Raw genomic sequence first — 26,955 nt, 5'->3', positions numbered from 1 at the left:
GTGATAGAGATAGCCCCTTTTCCCCTCAACCCATCCTACCTCCTTTCTGCCAGTCCAATCTTTGTCATATTGTTTACACTAACTCTTTTGTCCAAGTACTTAACCTTGGTATTTTATGAACGTATTGTTAAAACGGAAAGGACTTTATTTTACGTCCAATTTTAGTCCTCATTATTTCATCTCGTATCATCATTTAAACTATCATAGAACAGACACTGGCTGGTGCAAATGTACCAGCCTTTTCAATCAAATAGCTAATATAGTGTTTTGTCCCATTTAGGAACTCTAGATATGTGAGAGACTTAATATAAATAAAAAGAAAAAGAAAAAAGAAAGAAAAAAGTTGAACAATGACGTTTACGCCGTGGCGCGCTTTTTGTGAGCACTTTTTTTATTATTTCATCCTTGATCAACAGAGCTAGCAAACTAGATTACGTCTGTTCTCACTAACCGATTAATCATTTGTGAAAACGTACATAAGTTCATTGCGATTTCATTTGTTACCGTGCATAAATTGATGGTATACATTTATAATCATTATGGACAATGTCGTATTACAAATAATTCATTAACGTGTCAGAAATATTGTGGAGAGTTGAAAGCCGTTTTTGTTCTAATGGAGATTTCTTTAATATTATGCAATGTATTTAAGGAATAAAAGTCTTATATATATATGTTAAAATATAGATACGTTTTTTACATACCGCAGACGGCTGTGTCAACGTTTTATTGTATTGTTTACTGGCGTGGAGCGTTAACTCATGGTAAACGTACACGTTAAATAGTTAAATAAGAAACTTAGCTGCAATTGAAGATAGAATATTATAGGAAATTACCATAAGTTATATTTGCAGAAAGATAAAATTTGCCTCGAAAGAACTTACTTTGCTTAGTCAAAGATTACAAACGTGAATATACAGTTTTGGACTTATACGTGATATCGAAGTATAAAGACGAATTTTAATTGATTTGAAGTATGTTATCAAGGAGTGTAATAATGGGCAAAATGACCCAACTGACATTATCATGGGTTTTGTATTTGGTATAACACATCCACAACAACAACAGCATCATCGACAACAACAAAAACAGCAACAGTAGAAGCAGCCGTAGCAGGTGCTACATTGAGTGTGTAAGACGGAGCAGATAATATTGCAAATCTAAAACATGTCTGGCAAGACGAACTTCAGAGACCGCGCAAACTCTGAGCAGCCATCTACCCGTTGGCACAGAAGTGACATTCTAGGAGCGAGAACGTTTTCGTTGCCTGAAGGTCACTCGGACGACGACCCTGACAAGGTGAGACATAAAACAAGAAGGTCAGCGTCAGACAAGGTTGTTCGACCCGGAAGGAATGGCTTGCATGCCCGAGAGTATAATGCAATATACAAAGACAATGCAGCTCACATTGTGTCCAAGAAACTGCCGTCACAACGATTGGATGATGTAAATGAAGATTCAGAATTCAGCGACATCCGTCATTCTCACGCCAGATATCCGCATCATGGTGTACAGAATTCATATGACATGGATTACAATCTGGTACAAAACGGTAAACATTCTGGTGATATAAATATTTCTGACGGTACTATGTTCCACACAGATGCCAGTATGATACACCCTGTTGGCAATGGTATTCATGGTAAAAGTGATGAGATATATAACCATGATCTCTCTTCAATGCAACATTCCCATCCGGACACTTTTGCTCACAGACATAGCAACCACAGTTTATCGGATGCGGAAGGCCAAAGTAGAGGCAAACATCATAAAACTAGCGGTACCAAACGGCCGCATTCGAAATCCCGGAAGTTTAGTAGTAACCACGACAACGGGAGGCGGAAGTCGTCCAAGTCCTCGACCACCTCATCTCGCTCAAACTCGCGAGCGTCCATTGACGATGACTTCAGGTAAAATTCATTGCCCTTGAAAGTAAGGTTCAAGTTGTCAGTCGGGTTAGCGATATACGACCAAGCTAGGACACGACTATTTCCAAAAAAAGGTATGCCGTGGTATTGCCTTTATTTTGGTTAGACCTTTGGAATAAGTCGTGTTCCCAACTCTTTTTTCTATTCCACTTACTTACATCGCCAATCATTTTTGAAAAACGCTCAAACCAAGCAGTATTTTTTTTTTAAAAGGCTTAATACGATTTTTGATAAGCTGCGACTCTTTTCCCCTCTGGTATTGTAAGTAATGGCTTAAAACGTAAGATTTAAAATCACATGAAGTCTGCTGATACTCCATTTAAACAGAATTAGCGTTAAATCGACGATTTTTTCTAAGATTTCTGAAATAATTCGCCTTTTAACGTCACATAGCCCACCTCACCAATGCGGCTGCGTCAGAGGAGCATTATACATTCTATTTCTTTTTAAAATCTCCGTTCAATTGCGCTTGATCGAAATATGACAACTTAATAGCCTTGCCAATTTTGGAAGGTAATAATGCTATCAATGTGTCGTACATAACATTAAATTTAAGCGTAAAATATGCAACATATCTTTCCGCTTTACTATTATCCCACGCGAACTTTTCGGGCACCGAGAAAATATGGTTATTAGTCACTAATGAAACGATATTGACCATCCAATAAATATGTTGGATAACTTCAACGAAATAAAAACAACAACACTTTTTTCAATTGATTGCTTGGTATTCTGCGTTGTGGTTATTTAATTGGCGTGATAAATCGATGCAGTTGAAAAAATAAAGTAATATTGCTATGTTTCTTGCGGAGCCCCTGAACACTGTGGGGGAACGGACACCGGATATAGCTCAAAAACTGATAAGTAAACAGACAAATATATGCAGTTGTTTTTCTTTACCAGAGGTAAGATGTGTTAACGCTTAGATACCGTATCCACAAATGAAACTAGTGTTTTAGCTAAGAGTTGAATGCTAAAGTTGGCCTTTGGTGTACTTTATAATGCTTACGATTCAGCAGACCATGAAAAATGTTACCTCAAACCTGAGATGATCACCTCAAAACTCACAGAATTTCGAGTATTGTTATTTTTAGGAAATATATCGAATAAATAAAAAATCTGAATCGAAGGATTTTTCAAGCATGAGCTCAACTATTTTTTTATTGTAAGAACTGGCAATGTAACCTTTAAACTGTTAATGATTGATCCTTAGAAATGTTCACAGCACTGTACTGGGGATAGCCGTATTATGTACTGAGGATAGTTTCCAAAGTCGAGAAATATGTACTGGGTAAAGCATGTAAAATGGGACAAAAATTATAGTAACACTGTTTATATACAATATACATGTATGTCTATTTCGAACTTTACTCCAGTCTTTATAAATAATTATCCTACGTACGTTTAGCAAACTTTTGATAACAATGATTTTGATCCATGCTCTCCTTATATTAACGTATATATATATATATATATATATATATATATATATATATATATATATATATATATATATATATATATATATATATATATATATATATATATGCAAGCTGCTTAAATATCAAGGTTGGTCACAATACATAATTTCTCACTGAAGTGAACGAGCAGAGACCATTTTCTCCAAATTTGAGCACACTATCTCATTTTTAACTTATGACTTTCTGTGTGCAAAAGCGTACTTACGTGATTTACAAAACAATACCATATATATGTATAGCAAACACCACATAAAATCTACGGCCAGATGTTTTGCGTTCCAATCAGATTACCGGCGTGTTTCAAATATTTAAATATTTGCGACTCGAACGTTGATGCTTGTGAAAAACACATCATGGTTAACCAATCTATTTGAATGAAACAGTACAAACATATACAAAAAACAACAACATTTTTTGCTCTCATCCCTCGATATGGACAACATCGAACAATTTTCCCCGAGCTTGCGTAGACGTAAAGAGGCGTAATCATTATCACAATCTTGTTTTTCTAAATACATCGTTACTATCCTCAGTCCACTTAATAGCTATCCCCTGTGCAGTAATTTATTTGCTTCATATATCCCCAGTACACCTTCAGGTCACCAAAAAGTATAATTATCCCCATAACAACAAAACATGCCGTAATTATATCTTACACAATACTAGATGCTGTAATTACAATGAATTCGCTCGATTCGGTTTTTATTTTTATTTTCTATTTTTTGTCTATATGTTTGAAATCGTACCACATTTCTGAACATTTGTGAGCGATCATGCAACTTTCGGCAAGAATTGTTCAAAAGAGGGGACACATTTCCTTCTTAGTGGTATATTACACGGGATCAAGCTATTTGAAACTCTTCGATTTTGATAAATATATCACCATAAAATACAGAAAATGATTAAAAAAAACTTACCATGTGTCAAAACCAAACGCTTATCGATTTATCACTTTTTGATTTTTGAGCTATATCCGGTTTCCTTTCCCCCACAATGCTAAAGTGATAAAACACACACTTTCTGTCGGTTTAGAAATGTATTTTTTATTGTACTATCTTAACGAAATATTATATTAATATATCGGAATAACGGATAAGGGTTTTCGTTACAACGGAATAGTATTTTGTTATAACGAATTTATTTTTCCGTTCTTACGAAATACTCTTTTCGTCAAACGAACTGTTATTTTGTAATCCCGAGATAACTAGACTGGTACCCTACGTTCCTTTTTGGAGAAAAAAGAATGAGAGTACCAGTCTAGAGAAAACGGTAAAATTTTACGTTGTAACGAAGTGCATTTTCCTTCATAACGAAACATTGCTCTGTTATTAAAGGTACTGTGTCACAGATTGGCACCAAAAAAAGTTTTTTCTGTAACGAATCTCAGGACAATTATCTAATAGAATGTGTTACGCTTTGATATCATAATTGTAAAAAAAGTACCAAAATGTAAAAAAATAAATTGTGTCGGAGACCGGGTTCGAACCCCGCGTCGCCAAAATTGTAGTCGAACGTCTTACTCACTGCGCTACAAAAGCTCATTCTAATCGGGTGACAAAATTAAGCTATATACCTATCTGGGTAATATCATGTGATAACACCGACTAGCCAATCACGCATAAGGAATGAATTCTACCTGGTAGACATACCCAGTAATCTTTTTTAATGGAAAAATACGAAATAACTGCTAAACTTAAATACATTGTAAACTATGTGTACTTCAGTTAGTAAGTTTCAATGCATTGTACACATCGATGCCAAGTTTATGTCAGTTTTCGACAATTTTCTTTTTTCCCCGCTATTTTATCATACGTGAGACAGCCCCTTTAAAGCTGCACTCTCAGAGATTGACATATTTTTAGTTTTCGTCTACCAATAAGCTGATTTTGGTATCAATGCCTTCAATTAAGTCATATAAGATTACTCACAAAGTTACAATAGAACATATCTCAATCCTTTTCGGAAACTGCAGAAAATTATTTTCTTTATTTAAGCGTTAGTAACGTTTTAAGCCATAAACTATCAATTATCGAAAGTAGCGGTCTTTTTTCGTTAGTCTTGGATCAATGGTTTCGAGCCATTCACGCAAACATTGGCTCATTCCAAGACGAAAAAAAAATGTCAAAACTGTCAATCTGTTAGAAAGCAGCTTTTATTAAGAAATGAACATATTTTTTTTATTCAGGGGCTACGCAGTTTCTAGCCTTTGAATTTCACATCAATTGATTGATAGCATCGATACCTAATATTTGTAATTGCATAAATGGACGTTAATTATTTAACGTAACGTCATTTAATGAATTACTGTTTCTTTCAGGTACATTGATAAAGGACAGAAGAGCGCCCCTCCTCCACGATGCACGAAAAAGCGTCTGACGCTCGTGATTGGCGGGGTCGTGCTAGTGGTAGTAGTGATGTTGATTGCTGCTGCTGTTGTCATCACGCAGTACACGAGAAATAATGGTGGGTGTGACCATTTTGAATACATTCTATATTGTGTCGTGTGTGGTTACTGGCAAGAAAATCTTAATTTATTGCAATATCCGTGTTTTGTTGTCTTTTATGGATATTTTTTCTCTTTCTGTTTTTGTTAATCTAATTAAGTTAGATTTGTGATAATCAATTTTTGATAGCAAAAAAAAACAGATTCAGAAAGATTTTTTCTTTGATATTTTTAACAGTTGGAAGATGAAATAATAACATTGACATGTAACATGATGATTAATAATAACAGTTTTTTCACAATTTAATTTGTATCGGCAAATGAAAATAATATTAGTAAGATCTTAACTTAATAAAAACTGTTGATATTTACGAGCAAAAATCTTCGCAAAACAAAAAAAAATGTTTTTTCGAACATTACGCATTTACGAATAGTTTTGACTACATACTATAAAAAGTGTCTAATAGAGCATTATTGATTGCCATTATGTGATTTATGGTTATTTTCCGTCAACCAGTTAACCCCAGATATGCAGCTATGTCAGTATTTATAAATTTTATGAGCAAAAAAACTGTTAATTGGATTTAAATGACTTGGAAGTTTCAAAAAAGTATGCGGTTGTTAAATCACAGTAAATGACAGAAACATTTTCTAGTTGTCACTCGAATGTCAACTTTTAGTTGCACATATTAATCTAAACAAACCTTTCCCATTTCATTTTCTTTAATGTAATTACGTTTTTTGTTTCACCAGCTGTGTAAATGGTACAGTAAACAAACTTGAGTTGGAACATATATCTATTTACCGTTTAAAATCTGACATTAACTTGTAGAAAATTAAATACGATAAATGATGGAATACCATTAAAACAATGATAACTACTAATACTACTACTGTAACTACCACTACCATCATCACCACCACCATCCCCTCCTGAACCACTATCACCACCACAACCACCATCACCAACACAACCACCATCACCAACACAACCACCATTACCATCACAACCACCATCATCACCACAACCACCATCACTACTACCATCCCCACTACCACCACCCCCGTACCGTCACCACCAAGCAAATGACATAAAATGAAAATCATCGTCAACAAGATACATGTAAGAAGGGTCGCTATGGAAGAGTTTACCCTATTTACAGATGATGCACGTGTTCATGTAGTAATTTCTAATTTTCAAATGTCGACTTGCGAGATATCACACGACAAGCAATATGAGGCTTAGCGACTGTCACAACCTCCTAGCAACTAGTATACGAGAACAATGTGAGCCATTTATAATAAGAAAGTCACTTTTAGTTATTACAAGAATTTGCATGCCTCAGTAAAACAGAAAACCCTTAAAAAGAATTGAGAAGAGCATATTTTTATGGGTGTCAAACTACCCTGTTAAGGCTGGTGGAAGACTGGGAAAAAGCCCTTGATGAGGACAGATAATTATGTAGGTGCAGTTCTAATGGACATCTCAAAAACATTCGACTGCCTGTCCCATGATCTCATCTTAGACAAGTTAATGCAGATGGCCTCTCAGCTCCAGCATGTACACTTTTGAACAGCTATCTTACAAACAGAAAACAACGGGTCAAACTTGGACAAATTACCAGAGAGTGGGACTCCATCCTGAAAGATTTCAAGCAAATATAATTTGCCTCAAAGTCTGGTAAAGAAATAAAACAATTCAATATACTTTAAATCACACTTTTGTTTGTTAAACTTTTAGGCATTGAGGTTGATAGTTTGTTTTTTTTTAAATTGTAATGCCCAGATTTCTAATATGTGCAAAAATAGCTAAGCAACTAAATTTCCAGCAAAGACTAAGCAATTTTTTGACAATTAAAACTAAGCTTATTATATTTAAAAATTTTATCAGATCCAATTTCAACTACTGGTTAAGCATTTTTGTAGCAAGACCAACTTAGAAAGGTTAGAAAGAACATCAACATGTTTTAATGATAACACCCCCAAAAAAATATTCATAGAATTCAATTACCAACATAACATCCTAGCAGGGTAAGATGCATTGCTGTTGAAACTTACAAATGTCCGTACGGTATATCACCAGATTTTTTTTTAAAACCTTGTAGCTTGGAAGACATGTAATTTTAATCTCAGATATGAAAAATGTGTAGATGTGCCTTCGGTAAGAACAACCGAGTATGAAAAATAATATTTCCGCATTGAGCCTTGAGGCCAGTCAGGTATGTAACAGCCTCCCAAAGACAATACGGTGCTCTCAAAATTACCTGGAATTTAGGAGGTTGTTTCCCCAACTGGACAAGTACCTCTTGTAAATGCTCAAAGTGCAACTAATCTTTTGTAACTGAAAAAATAAGAAGAAATTGAGAATTTTAAGGTATATCACTGAATATCTTTAAATCTTTGTCTCCACAGAAAATTAGTTTTGTTTCAGTGGGATGGCCTACACCCACTAGACGTGATTTGGCATTCAAATTCCAGACAAGTTTAAGCAAGCATACTGAATATGAATAAAAGTTGCATTATTATAACGATTTTACCAACTACACATCAATGTACCATGTTTTTAATTATTACCTTTCACTACTTACAATTCTGCTGCTTTAAGTGTATATGATTTTTCATAATTTGATATGTCTACTAGAGGACCCGTGCCCGTGTGGATTCTCTTTACAGGCGGGAAAACCCGTTGATGTTATCTCTGTATTAACAGTGCTCATCTTACTTTTTGTAATTTAATGCATGGATATATGAAGAAATGGCTTTTGTAAATCATAGTTTCAATAGTGAACCTATTTAAACTACATGCTTTTATTTCCAGGTCGTCAGCTCTTTGATATGTTTTGATATGAATGTTATGAATGTTTGTTATTCATGTCGGAAAATTGCTCATTGACCTAATGTTTCTTGTTAGCGTGTGCTCGACTTTATTTTAACATTCTTGTATCTTGTATCGCTTGTAATTTGTCGACCTGTAACAAGAAAAGTAGACGCAACTATTACGACATGGGGTGTTATTAATTGCAAGTTGACTTGCTTTTGTCGACCTGCGAGTTATGACACGACATGCCGCAATAATTATGTTGATGTGAACGCGTTTAACCTATATAAGTCGACATAATTTCTGCGACATTTCAAGACATCTGGTTTTATAACTCGCAAGTCGACATACAACTAGTCGACATGACTTTATGCCCACATCATCTGTATATGATCTACTCTTCTCTAGCTTGAATTAAAATATGCGATTTAAAATTGAATATGAATATAATGTTGTTGTTATTTTAACAACTAAATACCAAAAACTACAATCTACAATTATTTATATAGAATATAAATATCTTAATATTATATTATCGTATTGGTATGTGTCAATGCTGTGCTCTAAGCTCAATTTTGTTTTGTTTATTTATTGATGAAATATACGAATGAGTGTGTTAATACAGCTATTTCCATTTATTGCTGAAATAGTCGTGCGTAAGGTCGTACATGATATTGCTTTGATATATGATACAAGTGTTGTTCTGTAAAAACAACAAAATATTCTGTGCTGAGTTGAGTTCATGCATTGCTCAAACGAAAATAGTTGTAATATGTCTGCAAGAAAGTCATGGACATATGATAACAATAGCGTATTTTATTAAGTCGGCCAATAGTTTACAAATATAGTTTGCATATATAAAATGGCCATTAAAGCTGAAAGGTCATTAATAATTTATTTAGCTCACTATAACTTAAATTCCTTAAAATTGCGGGTTTAAAAAAAAGATTCCAAGGTATCAACTATATTACTTTATGGCTGTTAGATATGGTGGAAACTATTTTATAGTGTTCTTGAAATATTACAACTTATTCGTGTAAACGTGTAAACGATTTTTGAAAGTTGATATATCTGCTTGTAATAAATCAATCTTAAGAGATCTATGTAGCTATCTTATATATGTTTCTTCATGTGAGAGAATGGCAAAGTAAGGGATCATATTTTGAATATGCCAAATACAATATGTTAAAATGTGTGTTTAAGTATATTGCTTTTGGATTTTTTGTCATAAAAGCTGGATTACTAATATTAGAAACAAATTGTATCAACGTATCGGTTCATTGGCAATATCAGCAAATGCATGCCTTTGGCCAAACACAAACACATAATATAGATTAGTTAGATATTGTCCTTTCTGTAGACGTTTGCTAGACAAAGCAGTCCATTATATTATATGTTTCTTATATGCAAATCTTCGCTCTGTTTATTACATGTATTAATAAGAAACCCTTCTTTACCGTTACATTTTAGGCGTAAGTCGTCACAATTAGATGTCTAGCACAGTATTTAATATTTGATTGATAAGGAAGAAATGTTTAATATTAATTGTTATTATTTTACAGTGAAATATAGTTAAATGTTTATGCATACTTATTGTTAATAATTGTTGAGGTTTCGTATATTTAAACAAGTCAATTTGAGTATATGATATAAGTGTATAAGCTGTAGGCTTTATAGCACAATTATTGTCGAAGCTTGATATCTTTAGATAATGCAAATATGAAACGTTTGAATATATATATATATATATATATATATATATATATATATATATATATATATATATATATATATACATCTATCACGTAATAAATACAAAATATCGAATATCGCATAAACGTTTGACACTTCATAATAGAGTATTCAAAATTAGATAATGTCGTTACTGTTACGTAAGAGCACTGAAGGACTGTACGTGTCTAGCGTTCTTAAGACGTTTTTTTTGTATTCTGAGCGTTATATCAGACTTAAGTGATGAATTACTCCGCACTCGGAATAAATCATCTCTCATTTGTTAATTTCTTTAAGTTAAATCCTTTTTTCTCAATAAAACAGTTCATTCAGAAAGGGAAATAATTGCAATTAGGATAAAGTATTGCTTCTGAAATACATTACTCATCAAGATAATTGCAATGCACATAAATTACACATTGAAATGTTATACTTATTGAGTGCAGAAGGGCTTCACATTCGTATTAATAAACAGTAAATGAAGTAGGAACGTGCATGTAACTATGTTCATTTGTTTTTTGATTTCAGGATTTGATGAGGCAGCGCGAAAAAATAATGGAACGATTGATGGAGAGACACATTTTCCTTTCCCTTTTCTTAGTACAACAACAACATCATCATCATCATCATCATCATCATCATCATCATCATCATCATCATCATCATCATCATTATCAGCATCATCAGCATCAGAATCACCATTATTAACATCAGCATCAGAATCACCATTATCAGCATCAGCATCAGAATCATCTTCCTTTTCATCAGCATCATCCTCGGAATCTTTACCATCGTCTATGAATCCATCGTTTCCACTTCCAATATTAATGACACCGTCCGCAGCAACCAGCACCAAGATTGGGGAATCCAATACCTCAACATCTAGACCTTTAGTGACACAATCTTCAGTGATATTTCATCCGATGGAAACGTCAACTAGACGATACCCACAACCAGGTGAGCAGATCCGTAAAATTTTGGCAACTACTATACATGTACATTAATAGTGCAGAAGAACCTCGCCTAGTTTAAACACAAAACAAACTTAGCAACCTGATTGGATTGCTAATATTGATGTCCAATCTGATTACACAATTTCAGGCGGGAAATATTGTTTCATCTTAGTTTATTCGTGAAAATTTCCATTGCCGTATTTATTTCGTTCTTGATTAATATATGAACTTATATGTTTCAAGTTAAAACATATAAGTTCATATATTAATACAGGGTCAGTTAAAACTTTTAACTGACCTTGTATTCTCATTCTTATCATAAATGTGTACATGTATTGTTGACTCACAGCCGTTATTTTGTAGCTTTTCACATTCACCTTATTTTGTTCTTCAATCGTGTTGTTAAACTGTCACTCCGGTGTTTTGTTTCTTCGCTTTGCGGTTGGTCTTTGAAGTTTTGAAGTCTTCTGAACTTTCATTATCACAGCGAAAACATAACATACAATCACGGACCTATAAACCACAATTCATTAATTTGCATAATGAAAATTTCCTTGAATTCGAATTAAAATACGAATTAAACGACAAAAGGACCTATTTACATAGACCTGGCCGGTGTTAATAAAACTAGCCCGCCTACATATACTTATTTGTATCAGTTATGCTATTTAAACATATAAATTTCATTTCGTAAAATAGTCCAGTTTAGTTAACACATTCTCATACACCAAAACACCAAAATGATGATGCTAGTTTTGTCAGATTTATCTTTGTCAAACTTCTGATGAATGAGAATGATATTGCAGATATTCAAGTCACTGGTGCCATCACAAACGAAGACGGAGAGCGGGTAGAAATAACATGTCAAATATCCCGGGTGCAGACACAGGCCATCCAAAAACTAACTATTGAACACACCCATACAGGAGCAGCCATGTTTGGACTTAGAGGAGACATCTTATCCCAATCCTGTCTGAACGATTCCTTCCAAGACGTGAAAGCGACGATGTGTTTTGCTGTCAAAAATGGAGATTTCACGACAAAATTGTTTCTACATCGACTATCATGCACCCAAGACGGAGAGTTTAGATGCTCGGTGGAGTTTGAAAACCAGCAAGAGTACTATAGAAGTGGCGTTTTGAAAATTACAGGTAAGCAATTTCACAGTGGTATGAAGGGATGGAATTTTGCTATTTTTTGAGTGTCATATGACCTGTAAAAGTGACACGTGACCTAGTAGTATGTATTTGTTCTTAAGAATTACACATAAAATACAACTATGGATAAAAACTATCAATTATGCCATTCAAGAAATGCCAGAATTCTGGTTGTCTCATGGCAAAACCGTTGTTAGGAATAAGGTCGTATGTCAACCAGAAGGGAAGAATAATGCTTTAGGCTGCATGTCACTTAATTCTAAAGTTTATATCTGTCTAAAGGAAATAGTGGCAGTTAATCCCCTCGCACCACATTGGGTAATTTTAAATCCTTGATTGTTCTAACCGCAGATGATGTTGTACGCACAATTACTTCTCATCTTGATTACTAGCCAGGATGCATAGGCGTTTTGTTGGCGTGCACCAAGCCGGGAACGTGGATTTCCTCTGTTCATATTGGTGTCACCGACAAAACAAATACATGTACATAGTCAAGGGTAATGTCGGGCCAACAAACGTTTTGTCCGAAATGCATCTTCAATAACCCGGAATATCGAATAAAAATATGCACATAATTTCAATGGGATTATGAAGTTCGTTTTTGATGTGTTTGGATGACACAAGGATCGTTTTATTTAAAACACAAATTGCTTGTTCCGACTTTGTTTTTGGAGTATATGGTCGCCTTAATTGTGTACAAACTTATATTGCCGATAAACGTTCTTTAACAACAAATACACAGCTGCAGAAGGTTTTACCTAATTTAATTGGTGATTTATATTTTTTAAGAGTGCACATTTGCAATTTACAAAACAAGCATTTGGGGATCCTGCGATCAAACAGCATGAACACACGAAAGAACGCGATCAATCCTTAATCATTGCTACTTCAAACAATGCTTTTGATAATGTTAGTTTACATAGCCTCTGGCTAAAGCTTTAAAGAGCAGGAGTTGATGGCAAAATGCTTAGAACTGTTCAGAATTTGTATTTATATGTGAAATCGTGTGAAAAAAATGTAGCTCTTTGTTGTGCTGTCACCCTTAAACAAGGGGAAATAATGTTCCCGATTTCATTTGCACTTTTCTTCAATGATCTTGACTTAATTATTTTTAGAGGATGATCCACTAAGCGGACAAAGATGATTAGACTCATGTCATTTGCCAACGATATGGTAGTTTTTGTCAAAACTGTTGATGAATTGCAAAATAGCTCAGATTTGTTGCATTCTTAAAATGTTTGAAATATCTTGAAACAGTTGATGACTTTAATTGCCTTGAAACAGTTTTTAACTTTACCGGGTCTTTTGTTGTAAACCAAGAATCGATAGCAGGGAAATGTCTATTTTTAGGCAATTAATGTTCTTATTCATAAACCATTTATAAGAACATAAAGAGCCTAAAAAAAGACATTTGCCTGCTATCGATATTAAATAATACAAAGCATTACAATGCTAAGCAGAGCGTTCTTTGTCAAATGTTTGACGTTTTTTGGGGGCAACGTTGAATCATGAGTCAGAGATATGGGGATATCTTTCGAAAACAATCGGGCATATTCACCTTAATAAAATTTTGCAAATATATACTTGGTGTTAGAACGAGTTCAAGCAGCATGGCTGTTTACACTGAAATAGGCTTCAACAGATATTCTATGATGATCAAATTTTGGTGTGAAACTATTTCTACCGACAATGTTACCAAGAAATGCCAAGTGACATGTTAGGAAGTCTTGATTATCGTCACAACTGGGTCAATAAGGTAAAATCTCTGTAAGATATGTATGTTTTCTCACGTGTGAGTTTAAATCCTAACCGAAGAACTTTCAAGAATAGAGTGCTCGATGTTTTCAAGTAATCATGATGTGAAGGAATAAGCAAAAGTGTTACTCTATGCCCATATGAAATCATTAAGGAACATTTTGTTAAGTTTCCTCAAGTTTATGCATACTTTGATAAGATTTACCTTTGCGTTTAATCTTTATTAAGGATTGTTGGGAAAAGAGTGAGGTTTGTGCACATAAACTGCTTTAAACCCCCAGTAAATTTGCATTTTACTGACCGTTCAAAGGCGGTACATGTACCTAACAGTTCTTGATAAACATACCTAGTTTTTTATATACAGTATGTATGCACTGTGCTGTTTGTGGAGTTTTGTGCTGTTCTTCCATGTTTCTTGTTTGTGATTTTATGTTCTATGTCTTTGGCGTTTACCCAGTGCCATTAAACCGGGTCTATGTTTAAACGTTTTGCTACTGAGCTTGTTTCTGTAGCTTTTCGCATAAATATTCATACAGAAACAGCCATAAATGGCCGAAATAGAATAGACACAGCTCAATGTTATTGAACAGTGTGTAACTTTAATGCATACGAAGACGAATATCATTGTATCACTATATGTCCTGCATATAAAAACATCAGAAAAAATGATTTAACCATATTATAGTAGAAGTCTAAGTATGTGAAGTTTATCGAAATAATGTAATTAAAAAACGTAAGCATACTAAAAGTTATTTAGGTACATTAATAAATCAAGCATTTCTTTTTAGAAATTCTTATAATATAAATGACATCGTTTCGATCTTTCAAGAAATATGACATTTGAAAATAGCATCCCGTAATATTTCATTACTCTATTAATTATAAATCTCACAGTTGATTCGTTATGTATCTTTTTTTTTTCTTCTTTTTTTTAACCTTCTTGTATGTTCTTTGATTTTACATACTTATTCCTTTCTCTTTTCCTTGTATTATGTCATGCATCGTTATATATATATGCTATTTCTTATTATATTTCGTAAAGAACCTCTTTAATAGCATGTTTACGACAATAATCATGTTTGTTTCTCTGTCTGCTTAATATGAACTTTGGATAAGCGTTTCAATCAACAATCATTAATGGTAACACATAATGCAAATTCAGAGCTCATAATTAATTGCAAACAATGAATATTAATAAACTTAAATTGATATTAATTTGCAGTTAAGTAACAAATTAACCCTAAAATTGTTCATCAAATACACGTACTTTTTTGCAATTTGCATTTTCTCATTCCTGATATGTTTGTAAATTAATATAAGCCAGAATACATTATTGCAGTCATCAATTCTAGATCGAGTTTACCAATATAAGCCGAAAACCATTTTGTTGCTCAATTAAAATGTAAACGTCATCGAGGTGCAACGTTTTAAGGGGCCTAATAAATATTTGGGGAACAACTGATTCACTATTCATCAACACTCCCCCGGGAAACAACTGAGATCATATTCATGAACCCTCATCGTTATCCATTCAAAGAGCGCTATACTATTCATCAACACTCACCCATGACACACCGTAAATCCGATTCATGGGCCCTCACCATTATCCATTCTACAAGCATTATACTTTCATTACCACTCATCTGGTAAACAACTGAAATTCTTCCTTTGGACCCTCACCATTATCCATTCAACAAGCATTATACTTTCATTACCACTCATCTGGTAAACAACTGAAATCCTAGCTTTGGACCCTCACCATTATCCATTCAACAAGCATTATACTTTCATTACCACTCATCTGGTAAACAACTGAAATTCTTCCTTTGGACCCTCACCATTATCCATTCAACAAGCATTATACCTTCATTACCACTCATCTGGGAAACAACTAAATTCCTAGCCTTGGACCCTCACCATTATCCATTCAACAAGCATTATACTTTCATTACCACTCATCTGGTAAACAACTGAAATCCTAGCTTTGGACCCTCACCATTATCCATTCAACAAGCATTATACTTTCATTACCACTCATCTGGGAAACAACTGAATTCCTAGCTTTGGACCCTCACCATTATCCATTCAACAAGCATTATACTTTCATTACCACTCATCTGGTAAACAACTGAAATCCTAGCTTTGGATCCTCACCATTATCCATTCAACAAGCATTATACTTTCATTACCATTCATCTGGGAAACAACTGAAATCCTAGCTTTGGACCCTCACCAATATCCATTCAACAAGCATTATACTTTCTTTACCACTCATCTGGGAAACAACTGAAATCCTAGCTTTGGATCCTCACCATTTTCCATTCAACAAGCATTATATTTTCATTAACACTCATCTTCGTAATAACTGAAATCCTAGCTTTGGACTCTTACCATTTTCCATTCAACAAGCATTATACTTTCTTTACCACTCATCTGGGAAACAACTGAAATCCTAGCTTTGGATCCTCACCATTTTCCATTCAACAAGCATTATATTTTCATTAACACTCATCTTCGCAATAACTGAAATCCTAGCTTTGGACTCTTACCATTTTCCATTCAACAAGCATTATAGTTTCTTTACCACTCATCTGGGAAACAACTGAAATCCTAGCGTTGGATCCTCACCATTTTCCATTCAACAAGCATTATATTTTCATTAACACTCATCTTCGCAATAACTGAAATCCTAGCTTTGGACTCTTACCATTTTCCATTCAACAAGCATTATACTTTCTTTACCATTCATCTGGGAAACTACTGAAATCCTAGCTTTGGATCCTCACCATTTTCCATTCAACAAGCATTATATTTTCATTACCACTCATCTGGGCAATAACTGAAATCCTAGCTTTGGACTCTTACCATTTTCCATTCAACAAGCATTATACTTTCTTTACCACTCATCTGGGAAACAACTGAAATCCTAGCTTTGGATCCTCACCATTTTCCATTCAACAAGCATTATACTGTCATTACCACTCATCTGGGAAACAACTGAAATCCTAGCTTTGGATCCCCACCATTATCCATTTAACAAGCATTATACTTTCATTACCACTCATCTGGGAAACTACTGAAATCCTAGCTTTGGACCCTCACCATTATCCATTCAACAAGCATTATACTTTCTTTACCATTCATCTGGGAAACTACTGAAATCCTAGCTTTGGATCCTCACCATTTTCCATTCAACAAGCATTATATTTTCATTACCACTCATCTGGGCAATAACTGAAATCCTAGCTTTGGACTCTTACCATTTTCCATTCAACAAGCATTATACTTTCATTACCACTCATCTGGGCAATAACTGAAATCCTAGCTTTGGACTCTTACCATTTTCCATTCAACAAGCATTATACTTTCATTACCACTCATCTGGGCAATAACTGAAATCCTAGCTTTGGACCCTTACCATTTTACATTCAAAATGGGATAACGCGAAAATGTGCCAAATGGCGGGCGCCGTTTCCATTCAAAATGGGACAAAGCGACAAATGGCGGGCGCCGTTTTCATTCAAGATGGAACAATGCGACAATGCGCCAAATGGCGGGCGCATGTTAACCAATTAGTGTGATTTTGTCTTGAACCTGCCTTTATGCATGTATAGAAGCCGCTACGATGCCCGTGTTGGAGATTCCCGACAACCTTGTGGAAGACCAGGAACCAGAAACGCCTGTCAAGTGCTCCGCCCACCTTGGTTACCCTCCAGGGGAACTTCAGTGGTTCATTAAAGGCAGGGGTAGGTAAAACAACCATGCTAATTTCATTCGATAAATCTATTATTTGTGTTCATCTTTTTGATTTGTCATATGTTCTGCATTCGATTGTTAATGTTTGCACTTCTACATCTCATAGATTCTTATACGCATTTCCATTTTTTTATATAAGGTAATTAGGGATACTCAAATCTTCTAACAGACAATAAAACATATTCGGTCGTGTATGATGAAAACTTAATTTGATATAGTAACTCTATTGTACTTAAACAAATAACGCATACATGTACAAACAAAAGTAGTATTTTTTCTTCATTGTACATAATATCATATGAATAATTCATCCCAAAACTCGTATATTTCGTATCATGTAGGGGTATCAAATTTTCTGCCGGTCGCGGGTTTTACGGTGGAGAATTCTGGGGAGTGTGGACAGATCGTGACAACATCGCTCTATTACACACCGACAAGGGAGGCAAACGGCTCTCTCCTCAAGTGCGCAGTTGTCGGTCATACCTCAAAACAATCCACGGAGTTGGTAGCTGTACAGGAAATAAAGATGTTGCCCAGTGAGTTAATTTAAATGTATACAGCCTTAAAAATGAACATTGTACATTTTAAATTTGACATAGTAATACTAAATGTTATGGAAGTCTTTCAAGTATTTCAACTCTATTATCAACTGAGCACAACATAGGTAAATGAATTTTAATGCATTATTATGATGACCTTATTTCACTTCAATAAAAAATGAATTATTTTTTTATAGATAAAAGGTATAAGCGATATTTTGGCGCATTTTAGTTGGGGAATTTTTGGTCACTTAGCTATTAAATGAAAAAAAAAAACACATATATACAGGCTAATATACTTTTATATGTACATATACCGTACGCCTTTTTTAGTTTTGGTCATTAAAGTCAAATTAATTAAACGTTATAATGCACTAAGATTGAAACATATATTCTTTTTGCATTCAACCTTTATTGTGCTTCTCTAAAATCGTAGTTTCGTCCAGATTGACTCTCATACAGAAAATGGCATTATAACGTCGTATTGTTTCTGGATAAATGAATGCTGACCGATGTAATTTTTGTATTTGTGCGTGTGATTTAAGTCATTATTAAACTTAATCTTGAGTAAAATCAACGCCTTTGGCTTAGATATTTCACGATATCCTCGAACTATTCAGTTTTAGCGACCGTCGATGGTTCTTTCTTTGAATTAATGTTTTCATTATATGATGGGAAAATTATCCTTTGACCTTGACATGCATGCTTGGATGTTGAATCTTGGTACAGTATAAGGGCATATTAAACCAATTTGGAAGTTCCTACTCATTGTCACATGCCTTATTTCTTTTTATTGGCACATGATAGTGACACAAAGCATGCTTTTACCATCTCAGACGATTGGCTTCCTTCCAAATTTATAGGTTTTGAAGCGGAATGGTTTGTGCTTTCAAAAACAGGCTAAAAATGCTGGACATTTTCACCTCATTGTTTGTCCTCGTACACCGGATATCTCATTTTTAATATAGATCAGTGGTTATATTTAACCAATTTCATTTTTTTTTTAGGAGAAACGCTATTCTTTTTTCTAACGTTGTTAAAGCTGCTCTCTCACAGATTGAACGTTTGACAACTTATTTTATTTTTTTTGTCTTGGAACGAGCCATATTTTTCGAAATTCCATAGAAACCAGTTAAATAAGACTGCTGACAAAAAATTAGATCGCAGATTTTTATATTTCAGTTCAAAAATTGATGTGTTATGCATTTTTCTTAAAACCGTACGGTTTAGGCCAGAAAACATTACTTTTTGCACGAATATATGAAAATCTGCGATCTTATATTTTGTCAGCAATCTTTTATCATTGGTTTAAAGATATTTACGCAAAAATTTGCTCTTTCCAAGACAAAAATATAAAAGTTGTAAAAATTGTATATCTGTGAGAGTGCAGCTTTATTGCTTAGTACACAAGTTGAGCTTTTTCTCCATACATTTTGTTGAGGGTCGTGATGCACTAGAGATAAGTGTTATCTGGCATGCAAATTGGTCAATTGACTAAAGAATATATAGGAAATTAATTGGTCTCTGAACTATAGCAGTCGATAATCATTTTTCAGAGGGTCTTTGCGCATCAGTGAAGGAGGGAAAACGAATTGCTCACCCAATCACATGCTCCAAGTTCATCCTGTGTGGGCGCGCAACTTACAGCATTGGGGAGTGCTCGGGAGACATTTGCTTTGATGAGAGAAATGACATGTGCGGCCGAAAAAGTAAGTTTATTGGACAGATGTTTACGCATTGAGCTTTTATTAAATTTTGCTCCAAATGAAAAAAGTGAGATTTTGTGAGCGTGAACATTATTTGAAAATCGAAATATTACTCATTAATTTTTGTATTAATAAATATATATAAAAACATCTGTCTAGACTTTAAATCACACCTGGGATTGCCAATCAATTTGCATACTCGTAAGTTTGTTTTTGCTTGAATAGCAAATACATGTACACACTTGTATGTTTACCGACATTTAAAGGCGCAGATTTATAGGTTGATGGATATAAATAAATATATTACTGTAATTTTATTGCATAATCGTGTTTAATTCTTTTGACTTTAAAGATCAAAACAAATACAATGCTTTACACATGAATGAAGTATAGATAAAATGTAATAGCGATATTTTGGCGTTTTTTCAAATGGGGACTATGTTGCCACGTTAATAAAAACTTCGATAAAGGCTAAAAATCTATACCTTAATAATACAGTCGAACCTCGCTTGGCTCAAATTCCTCGTTGGCTCGAACTAGCTGTAAAGGACCAAATTATTTATACTGAAGGTAAACAATCCCGCTTGGCTCGATTTTTTCGAGGCTCGAGATATTTTTGCCGGTTCCTGGGAGTTCGAGCCAACGAGGTTCGACTGTATTTTGTTGTGGTTTTTTTTTTTTTTTTTTTTTTCACCATTTAAAGCAATTGAGTTAATATGATAAAGCAGTAAAATTTAAAAACAAATGCATCAACAAATAGTGTTCGCCTTTGAAAGTAATTGAATACATGTTTTTGTATGAGAACATTGAAGAAACTGTAATCGTTCTAGGCCTCGCGATGACCAGTGTGATAGCGTACCTGAACGAGGGTGTTACACTGCTGAAGTGTCGCCTCAACTACCTCGGTCACACTCACTGGCGCAATATCACCGTGTCCAAGCAACTACAGGACGGGGACAGCTATAAGGTTTGTATGTATTCAACGTCTATATTCCCATAAGTGGCAGTATCAGTCAGTGATGGTAAAAAGTAACATCCTTTACTGCAACCGATGAAATGCTCAAAACGATACGAATGTGATAATAAATGGAATTTTCGAGGACTAGTCAATATTTTTATACACGGATTTCGCGAGAGTGTCATGCATCGAAAATCTTAAATGCAAATGCAGATATAATAATAATAATAATAATAATAATAATAATAATAATAATAATAATAATAATTATTAAAATAATAACAATAATAATAATAATAATAATAACAATAATAATAATTTAATAATAAATTAATAATAGTTATACATTTGTGTAGTAATAATAATAATAGTTATAGTAATAATAATAATAATAATAATAATAATAATAATAATAATAATTATAATAATAATAATAATAATAATAATAATAATAATAGTTATAATAATATCTTTATTCGAAGAAGGTAAAAACAAGAGCCAAAGTAATCACATTGTATTCAAACATTACAAACGTCTTATTTCTTATGTGCTCATTCAGGTATGCGCCCATTAATTTTGTTTTATTACTTGACAAGCTCAGGTGTGTTGGTCAAAGGCTGGAAACCGCCTTGAATCAAGACTATACTATACACAATACATACATAGTTATACGAAATAGATCACCTCTGGCCCCAATTTCTCGAAACTTCTTAAGTCCCTTATAACAGGATTAAGCTAATCTCGCTATTTTTGTTGTTCTATAAACTGTGTTATATTAACTTTTTCAAGATATTTTTAGAAATTATGTAGAAATAATCTGTATTATTATCAGAATAATCATTTTTCATTTATAAAAATCCATTTTCAGTATGCATTTTGGATAATTGAAATAAGCGACTTAAGCCTGTTAAGCTTAAGAAGTTTCGAGAAATTAGGGCCTGTTCACCATCTCTGACTGATACTGAAACAACACCTGGCCCTCATTCCTCAAAAATGCTTAAGTCCCTTATAACAGGATTAAGCTAAGCTCATAGTAATTATCTTTATGATAATCACACAACTTCAAAGGGACTAAACACCTGGCCCACATTTCTTTAAAATTTCTTAAGTCCCTTATAACTGGATTAAGCTAAGCTCACTATTTATTTTTTTTAATAATTTGGGTAATATTTACCTTTTTTAGTTTTTTATACTTTAGATAATTATTATCTTTATGATAATCACAATAAACTATTTTTCATTTATCAAAATTCAATTTAAATATGTATTTTGTCTAATTGAAATAAGCTACTTAATCTTGTTTAGCTTAAGAAGTTTCGAGAAAATGGGGCCAGATGACACGATTGCAAGAAAAAATTGTAATTTGTATTTCATAACATTGAATCTTATTGACTGATGTATCACACCGCTTACGACACGTGCATCTTTCGCAGTGTTTGAGCATATTTTTTATTATATAATAGGTAATGATTTATAACTGTAGTGTTTTAACGTGTATATTGTATAACTGATTTCAAATGGATCCCCAGTTAAGAGTATACTTGCATAAATACATCAGATTAGGAGTCAAGCTTTATGGTTAAAGCTGCACTCTCACAGATTGAACGCAACTTTTATATTTTTTGTCTTGGAACGAGCCATTTTTTGCGAAAATGCATGGAAACCAGTGATATAAGACTGCTGACAAAAACTAGATCGCTGATTTTTATATTTAAGTTCAAAAATTGATGTTTTATGCATTTTTCTTTAACCGTTAAAACGGTTTAACCCATAAAACATTAATTTTCGAACGGAAATATGAAAATCTGTGATCTGATCTTTTGTCAGCAATCTTTCATCACTGGTTTGCAGATATTTATGCAAAAAAATGTACTCTTTCCAAGACAAAAAAATAATAATAATAAAAAGTTGTAAAAAAAAACCGGTAAATCTGTGAGAGTGCAGCTTTAAACTGCAAAATTGAAATTACTACGCGAGTAACGTAGTAAAATGTAAAGAATTCTGACTTCGTAAACCGTCTATAAAATACATTCGAGGTTGTTTTCGATAGAAAATGGCCGAGGTGTTCCAATTGGAGATAAAATGAATGTTTATTAATTCACCGTACTGTTGTGATGTATCATGTTTATATCGTACACATACTTTTTATTCCGTGACGATTTATAGATTCTAACAGTGACGCGTGGAGGGGATACAGTAGTGCACGAGTCTCCCATGTCGGGCCGCGTGTTTACCAACGTGGACGACGTGAGGCCGTACGAGGCGGAGGTCTCCATGTGGATCTACGTGCTCACATGCGGCGACAAGGGAACGTACACGTGCAGCACGGACCCGGAGCTCGGGATTCCTGTTTCCGCCGGAACACTGCAGATATACAGTAATGGGAACATTATGTTGCGTTGTTCATACTATTTAGTCTCATTATGTCATGTACTAGTTGGTCTAGCGGATCCGGATTATGTTTGGTTTTGGTAGAAGGGACCACACGCCGACATTCGCCATTGATTAAATAATGTTTCTCCGTCACTTAAAAGTTCGTTTTATTCGCCGACGAGCGTGTAAGTTTTGTTTTCATCTTTGCATTAAAAGATAAAGAAACAAAAGAAAAATGAGCTGACAACTTGTATGAAGGGATAATCATAAATAATTTATCATTGGTTCTGTGAAGTATCATTTAAAGGTCATTTGTATTTGACTTATGTGATACATTTAGCAAAACGAAATAATTTTATTTTGCATCAAATCATTTAATACGTTTATAAGATAAATTTATATTTATAACATTTCCTTAGCTTAAAAGTACAATTTATGTGTTTTACTTGATTTCAGCCAAACCGGAAGCGCCAATTTTGTCCATACCGTCCGCCATAGTTGAAGGCGTCGGGTTAAGCCATCCGTTCACGTGTTCCGCCAACGTGGGCCATCCCGTCGGAAACATAACTATACTCATCAAACGTCCCGGTGAGACTTACTTCCGGGACGCCGACTTCACAGTCACCTCAGAGCGAGAGGACCGGAATTGTTCCACGTATATCCAGCGCTCATTCAAGATTGTTCCCCGGCTCGAGGACAACGGGATGCAGGTCCGGTGCGAAGTTGGAAATCTGGCGACCCTGCCGCTGGGCTACTCGCTAACGACGTCCGCCACCGTCCATGTTGTCCCTGGTAAATTGTTTGTAAAATCTGTATAATTAATGTCCGAAAAGTTGATTCGGTAAATAATCTGCCACGTTTGTTACAAAACCCTCATCGTAAAGATATTTTACGTAGTAATTAAAAAATGTCGCACGTCGGTTTTTATTCTATTTATTTTACAAATTAAGAGTCTATATTGTGTGCCATGCGTGGGCTTACTGTGTATGCATGCTTGCTTACAAAACGATATATAATCTGCCACGTTTGTAACAAAATCCTCACCGTAAAGATATCCATGTAGAGTAAGTAAAACATGTCCGTTATTATTCTATTTATTTAAGAAATTAAAAGTCTATATTGGGAGACAAGCATGGCCTTACTCGTATGTATATGCATGCTCGATTACAAAACAAACTCACACTTTGATACTATTTCTTCCCGAACTAGGAAACTTCTGCGCTGTTCACGGCGACGAAACTCCACACGCCCACCCTTACGACTGCCAACAGTATGTTCATGTAAGTAAAAATTCACTCATTTAATAGATTTGATTAATAAATTATTTTTAAAGGATTGATAACGAATGCGGCCCACTTCCAAAAATGGTTTAGAAAAAAAATCAAACCCCCTTTTTAAAATTATATATCTTATTGTTATTTCCCATGTTTTTTTATGAATTTCCATTCATTAATGTAAATATTGCGTATGTGAAAACTCAAATTGGAAGTGGTTTGTTTTAAGAACAAAATTCATTTATTGCATACATGCTAATAACAATTAGTGTTATGTAACCTTTCAGTGCACAAAGACCCAAACGTATGTTCAACGATGCGGATCAAAGTTTTGTTTCAGCTCTCGAACACTTATGTGTGACGAGCCGTTACCGGAGGAAAACCACGAGTGTATGTTTTTCATATCAAAGTGTCGATTTTCTTTCGCTGTCCTTGAAAAAATAACCTTAAATAATGATAGTGTAAGCAATTCCCCCTTGCGTACCATTGTTTTACCTGACTCGTGCGTGAAAAAATAATTTTAACCATTAACTATTTTTGATGTCTTCGTACCAAATGATTTTTAACTTTTTACGACACATCGTAATCACGGATAACTAATGAGGCAGTTTCAAAAGTTCCGCAAGGAACCACATAATTTTCGGTTGAAAAATATTCTGACGATAGACTGCATTAGACCATTCTCGTGCATCAGAATGATTATGCTATGCGTAGATTTATCGCTATCAAAACTCTGATAAATGAGACTGGAATGGAACCGGGTCCATCCCCCAGCCCCGCTCGGCCATGAAGGCAACTAATATTATAGGGTTATTCAAGTATATGCATTTGTCTCATGCAAATTTATTGGAACGTGTCTCCACCGCCAGAAGGTCAATCAACTATCTACATACATATTATGTACATTATAGTGTTTTATTTTCCAGTGGACCCTTCACGACCATGTGCACCTGACAAGAACGGCGTATATTTCCCCCACCCGGTGCTATGTAACAAGTTTATCTGGTGTGTTCAAGGGCAAGAAATCATTCAACATTGTCCATTGGGCACACTTTATATCAACGGAGGACAGTGCACGTTCGAACCTCAGAGATCCATGTGTTATACTGACCTCAATCAAGCCAAGTGGAACACATAAACATTAAAAGTCTCAAGTGATGAAGAACTTTATCATGGAAATAATACAATAATGTCCTTAAAAACGATAGCCGCTCAAGTGTCATAGGAATTGCAAATGTAAATGGCAAATGTGTCAAGAACAAATTGTATTTCTTTAACTGCTATTGGGTCTTTAGGAATTCTTATTTCAGCTTGAACTGCAGACTTTAAAATGTTGTTAAAATGTACAGCCTAGAGCAGAGGTGGAAGGGTATTTAGATTTGCTCAAATCTGCAAAATAAGGGAATTTAAGGCAAACACGTTTACACTATTTTGCACTGAAAATGACTCGCTCATGTTTTTGGACCAAAAATAAGTTATCCCGGAAATGCGTCTGAAAACACTTATTTTATCATTATTTTACTCTGTGATATCGAAATTGCATAAAAAAATACAGTGGAAGCATAAAAATGTACTTGGTTTTAGTGGGGTTCGGATCCACGCCGCTAAAGTCAAGAAAAATTTAGAAGTCAGCCGACTTGTCCACACGGCCACGGGGGCTTTAACAAACGATACATTGAAAACAGCACGTAATAATGTCAATCAACCAATCACGCCGTAATTAAGTTTCAATCGCATTATTAACGCTAATGAAAATTGTGGTCTTTAAAAACGATATTTGAGCAAATATCAACATTTGCTGAAGGGTTCCAGCTTTTGGTATTTTGGTTTTAACACTCCTTATGATTTGCCACATTTTATTTCGTAATTAAAAAAAATGCATTTTACAAACCATGGGCGAGTCGCTTTTAATACACCTAAATTAAGAATTCGTACAGACTCAAATCGAGTTACTCTACAAGAAGTCTATGCTTGACATTCCGCGAAGAGAAATACTAGACAATCACCTAGGTAAAGGGATTTTATGATATTTAAACATCGCCTTGCTTTGATGTTATTTTGAATAAAATGATTTACATTCCGA

At 34.3% G+C, this 26,955-nt stretch overlaps 1 protein-coding gene across 1 annotated transcript; it reads left to right on the top strand.

Moving 5' to 3' along the window:
- The first annotated feature begins 527 nt into the window (after window positions 1–527).
- Window positions 528–26,955, top strand: LOC128220043 (uncharacterized). The gene is made up of 13 exons (XM_052928290.1): window positions 528–1,910; window positions 5,727–5,872; window positions 10,930–11,358; window positions 12,161–12,505; window positions 17,881–18,012; window positions 18,364–18,558; window positions 20,118–20,270; window positions 21,098–21,234; window positions 23,392–23,602; window positions 24,055–24,390; window positions 24,808–24,878; window positions 25,160–25,262; window positions 25,799–26,955. Exons 1-13 carry the CDS (start codon window positions 1,168–1,170, stop codon window positions 26,008–26,010), a joined length of 3,213 nt encoding a protein of 1,070 aa, XP_052784250.1. The 5' UTR covers window positions 528–1,167; the 3' UTR covers window positions 26,011–26,955.

Source organism: Mya arenaria, chromosome 15 (genome assembly GCF_026914265.1).
Source record: "Mya arenaria isolate MELC-2E11 chromosome 15, ASM2691426v1".
Classification (NCBI taxonomy): Eukaryota; Metazoa; Mollusca; class Bivalvia; order Myida; family Myidae; genus Mya; species Mya arenaria.
Note: the sequence above shows the minus strand (reverse complement) of the source record. Positions and strands in the feature narration are given on the sequence as shown.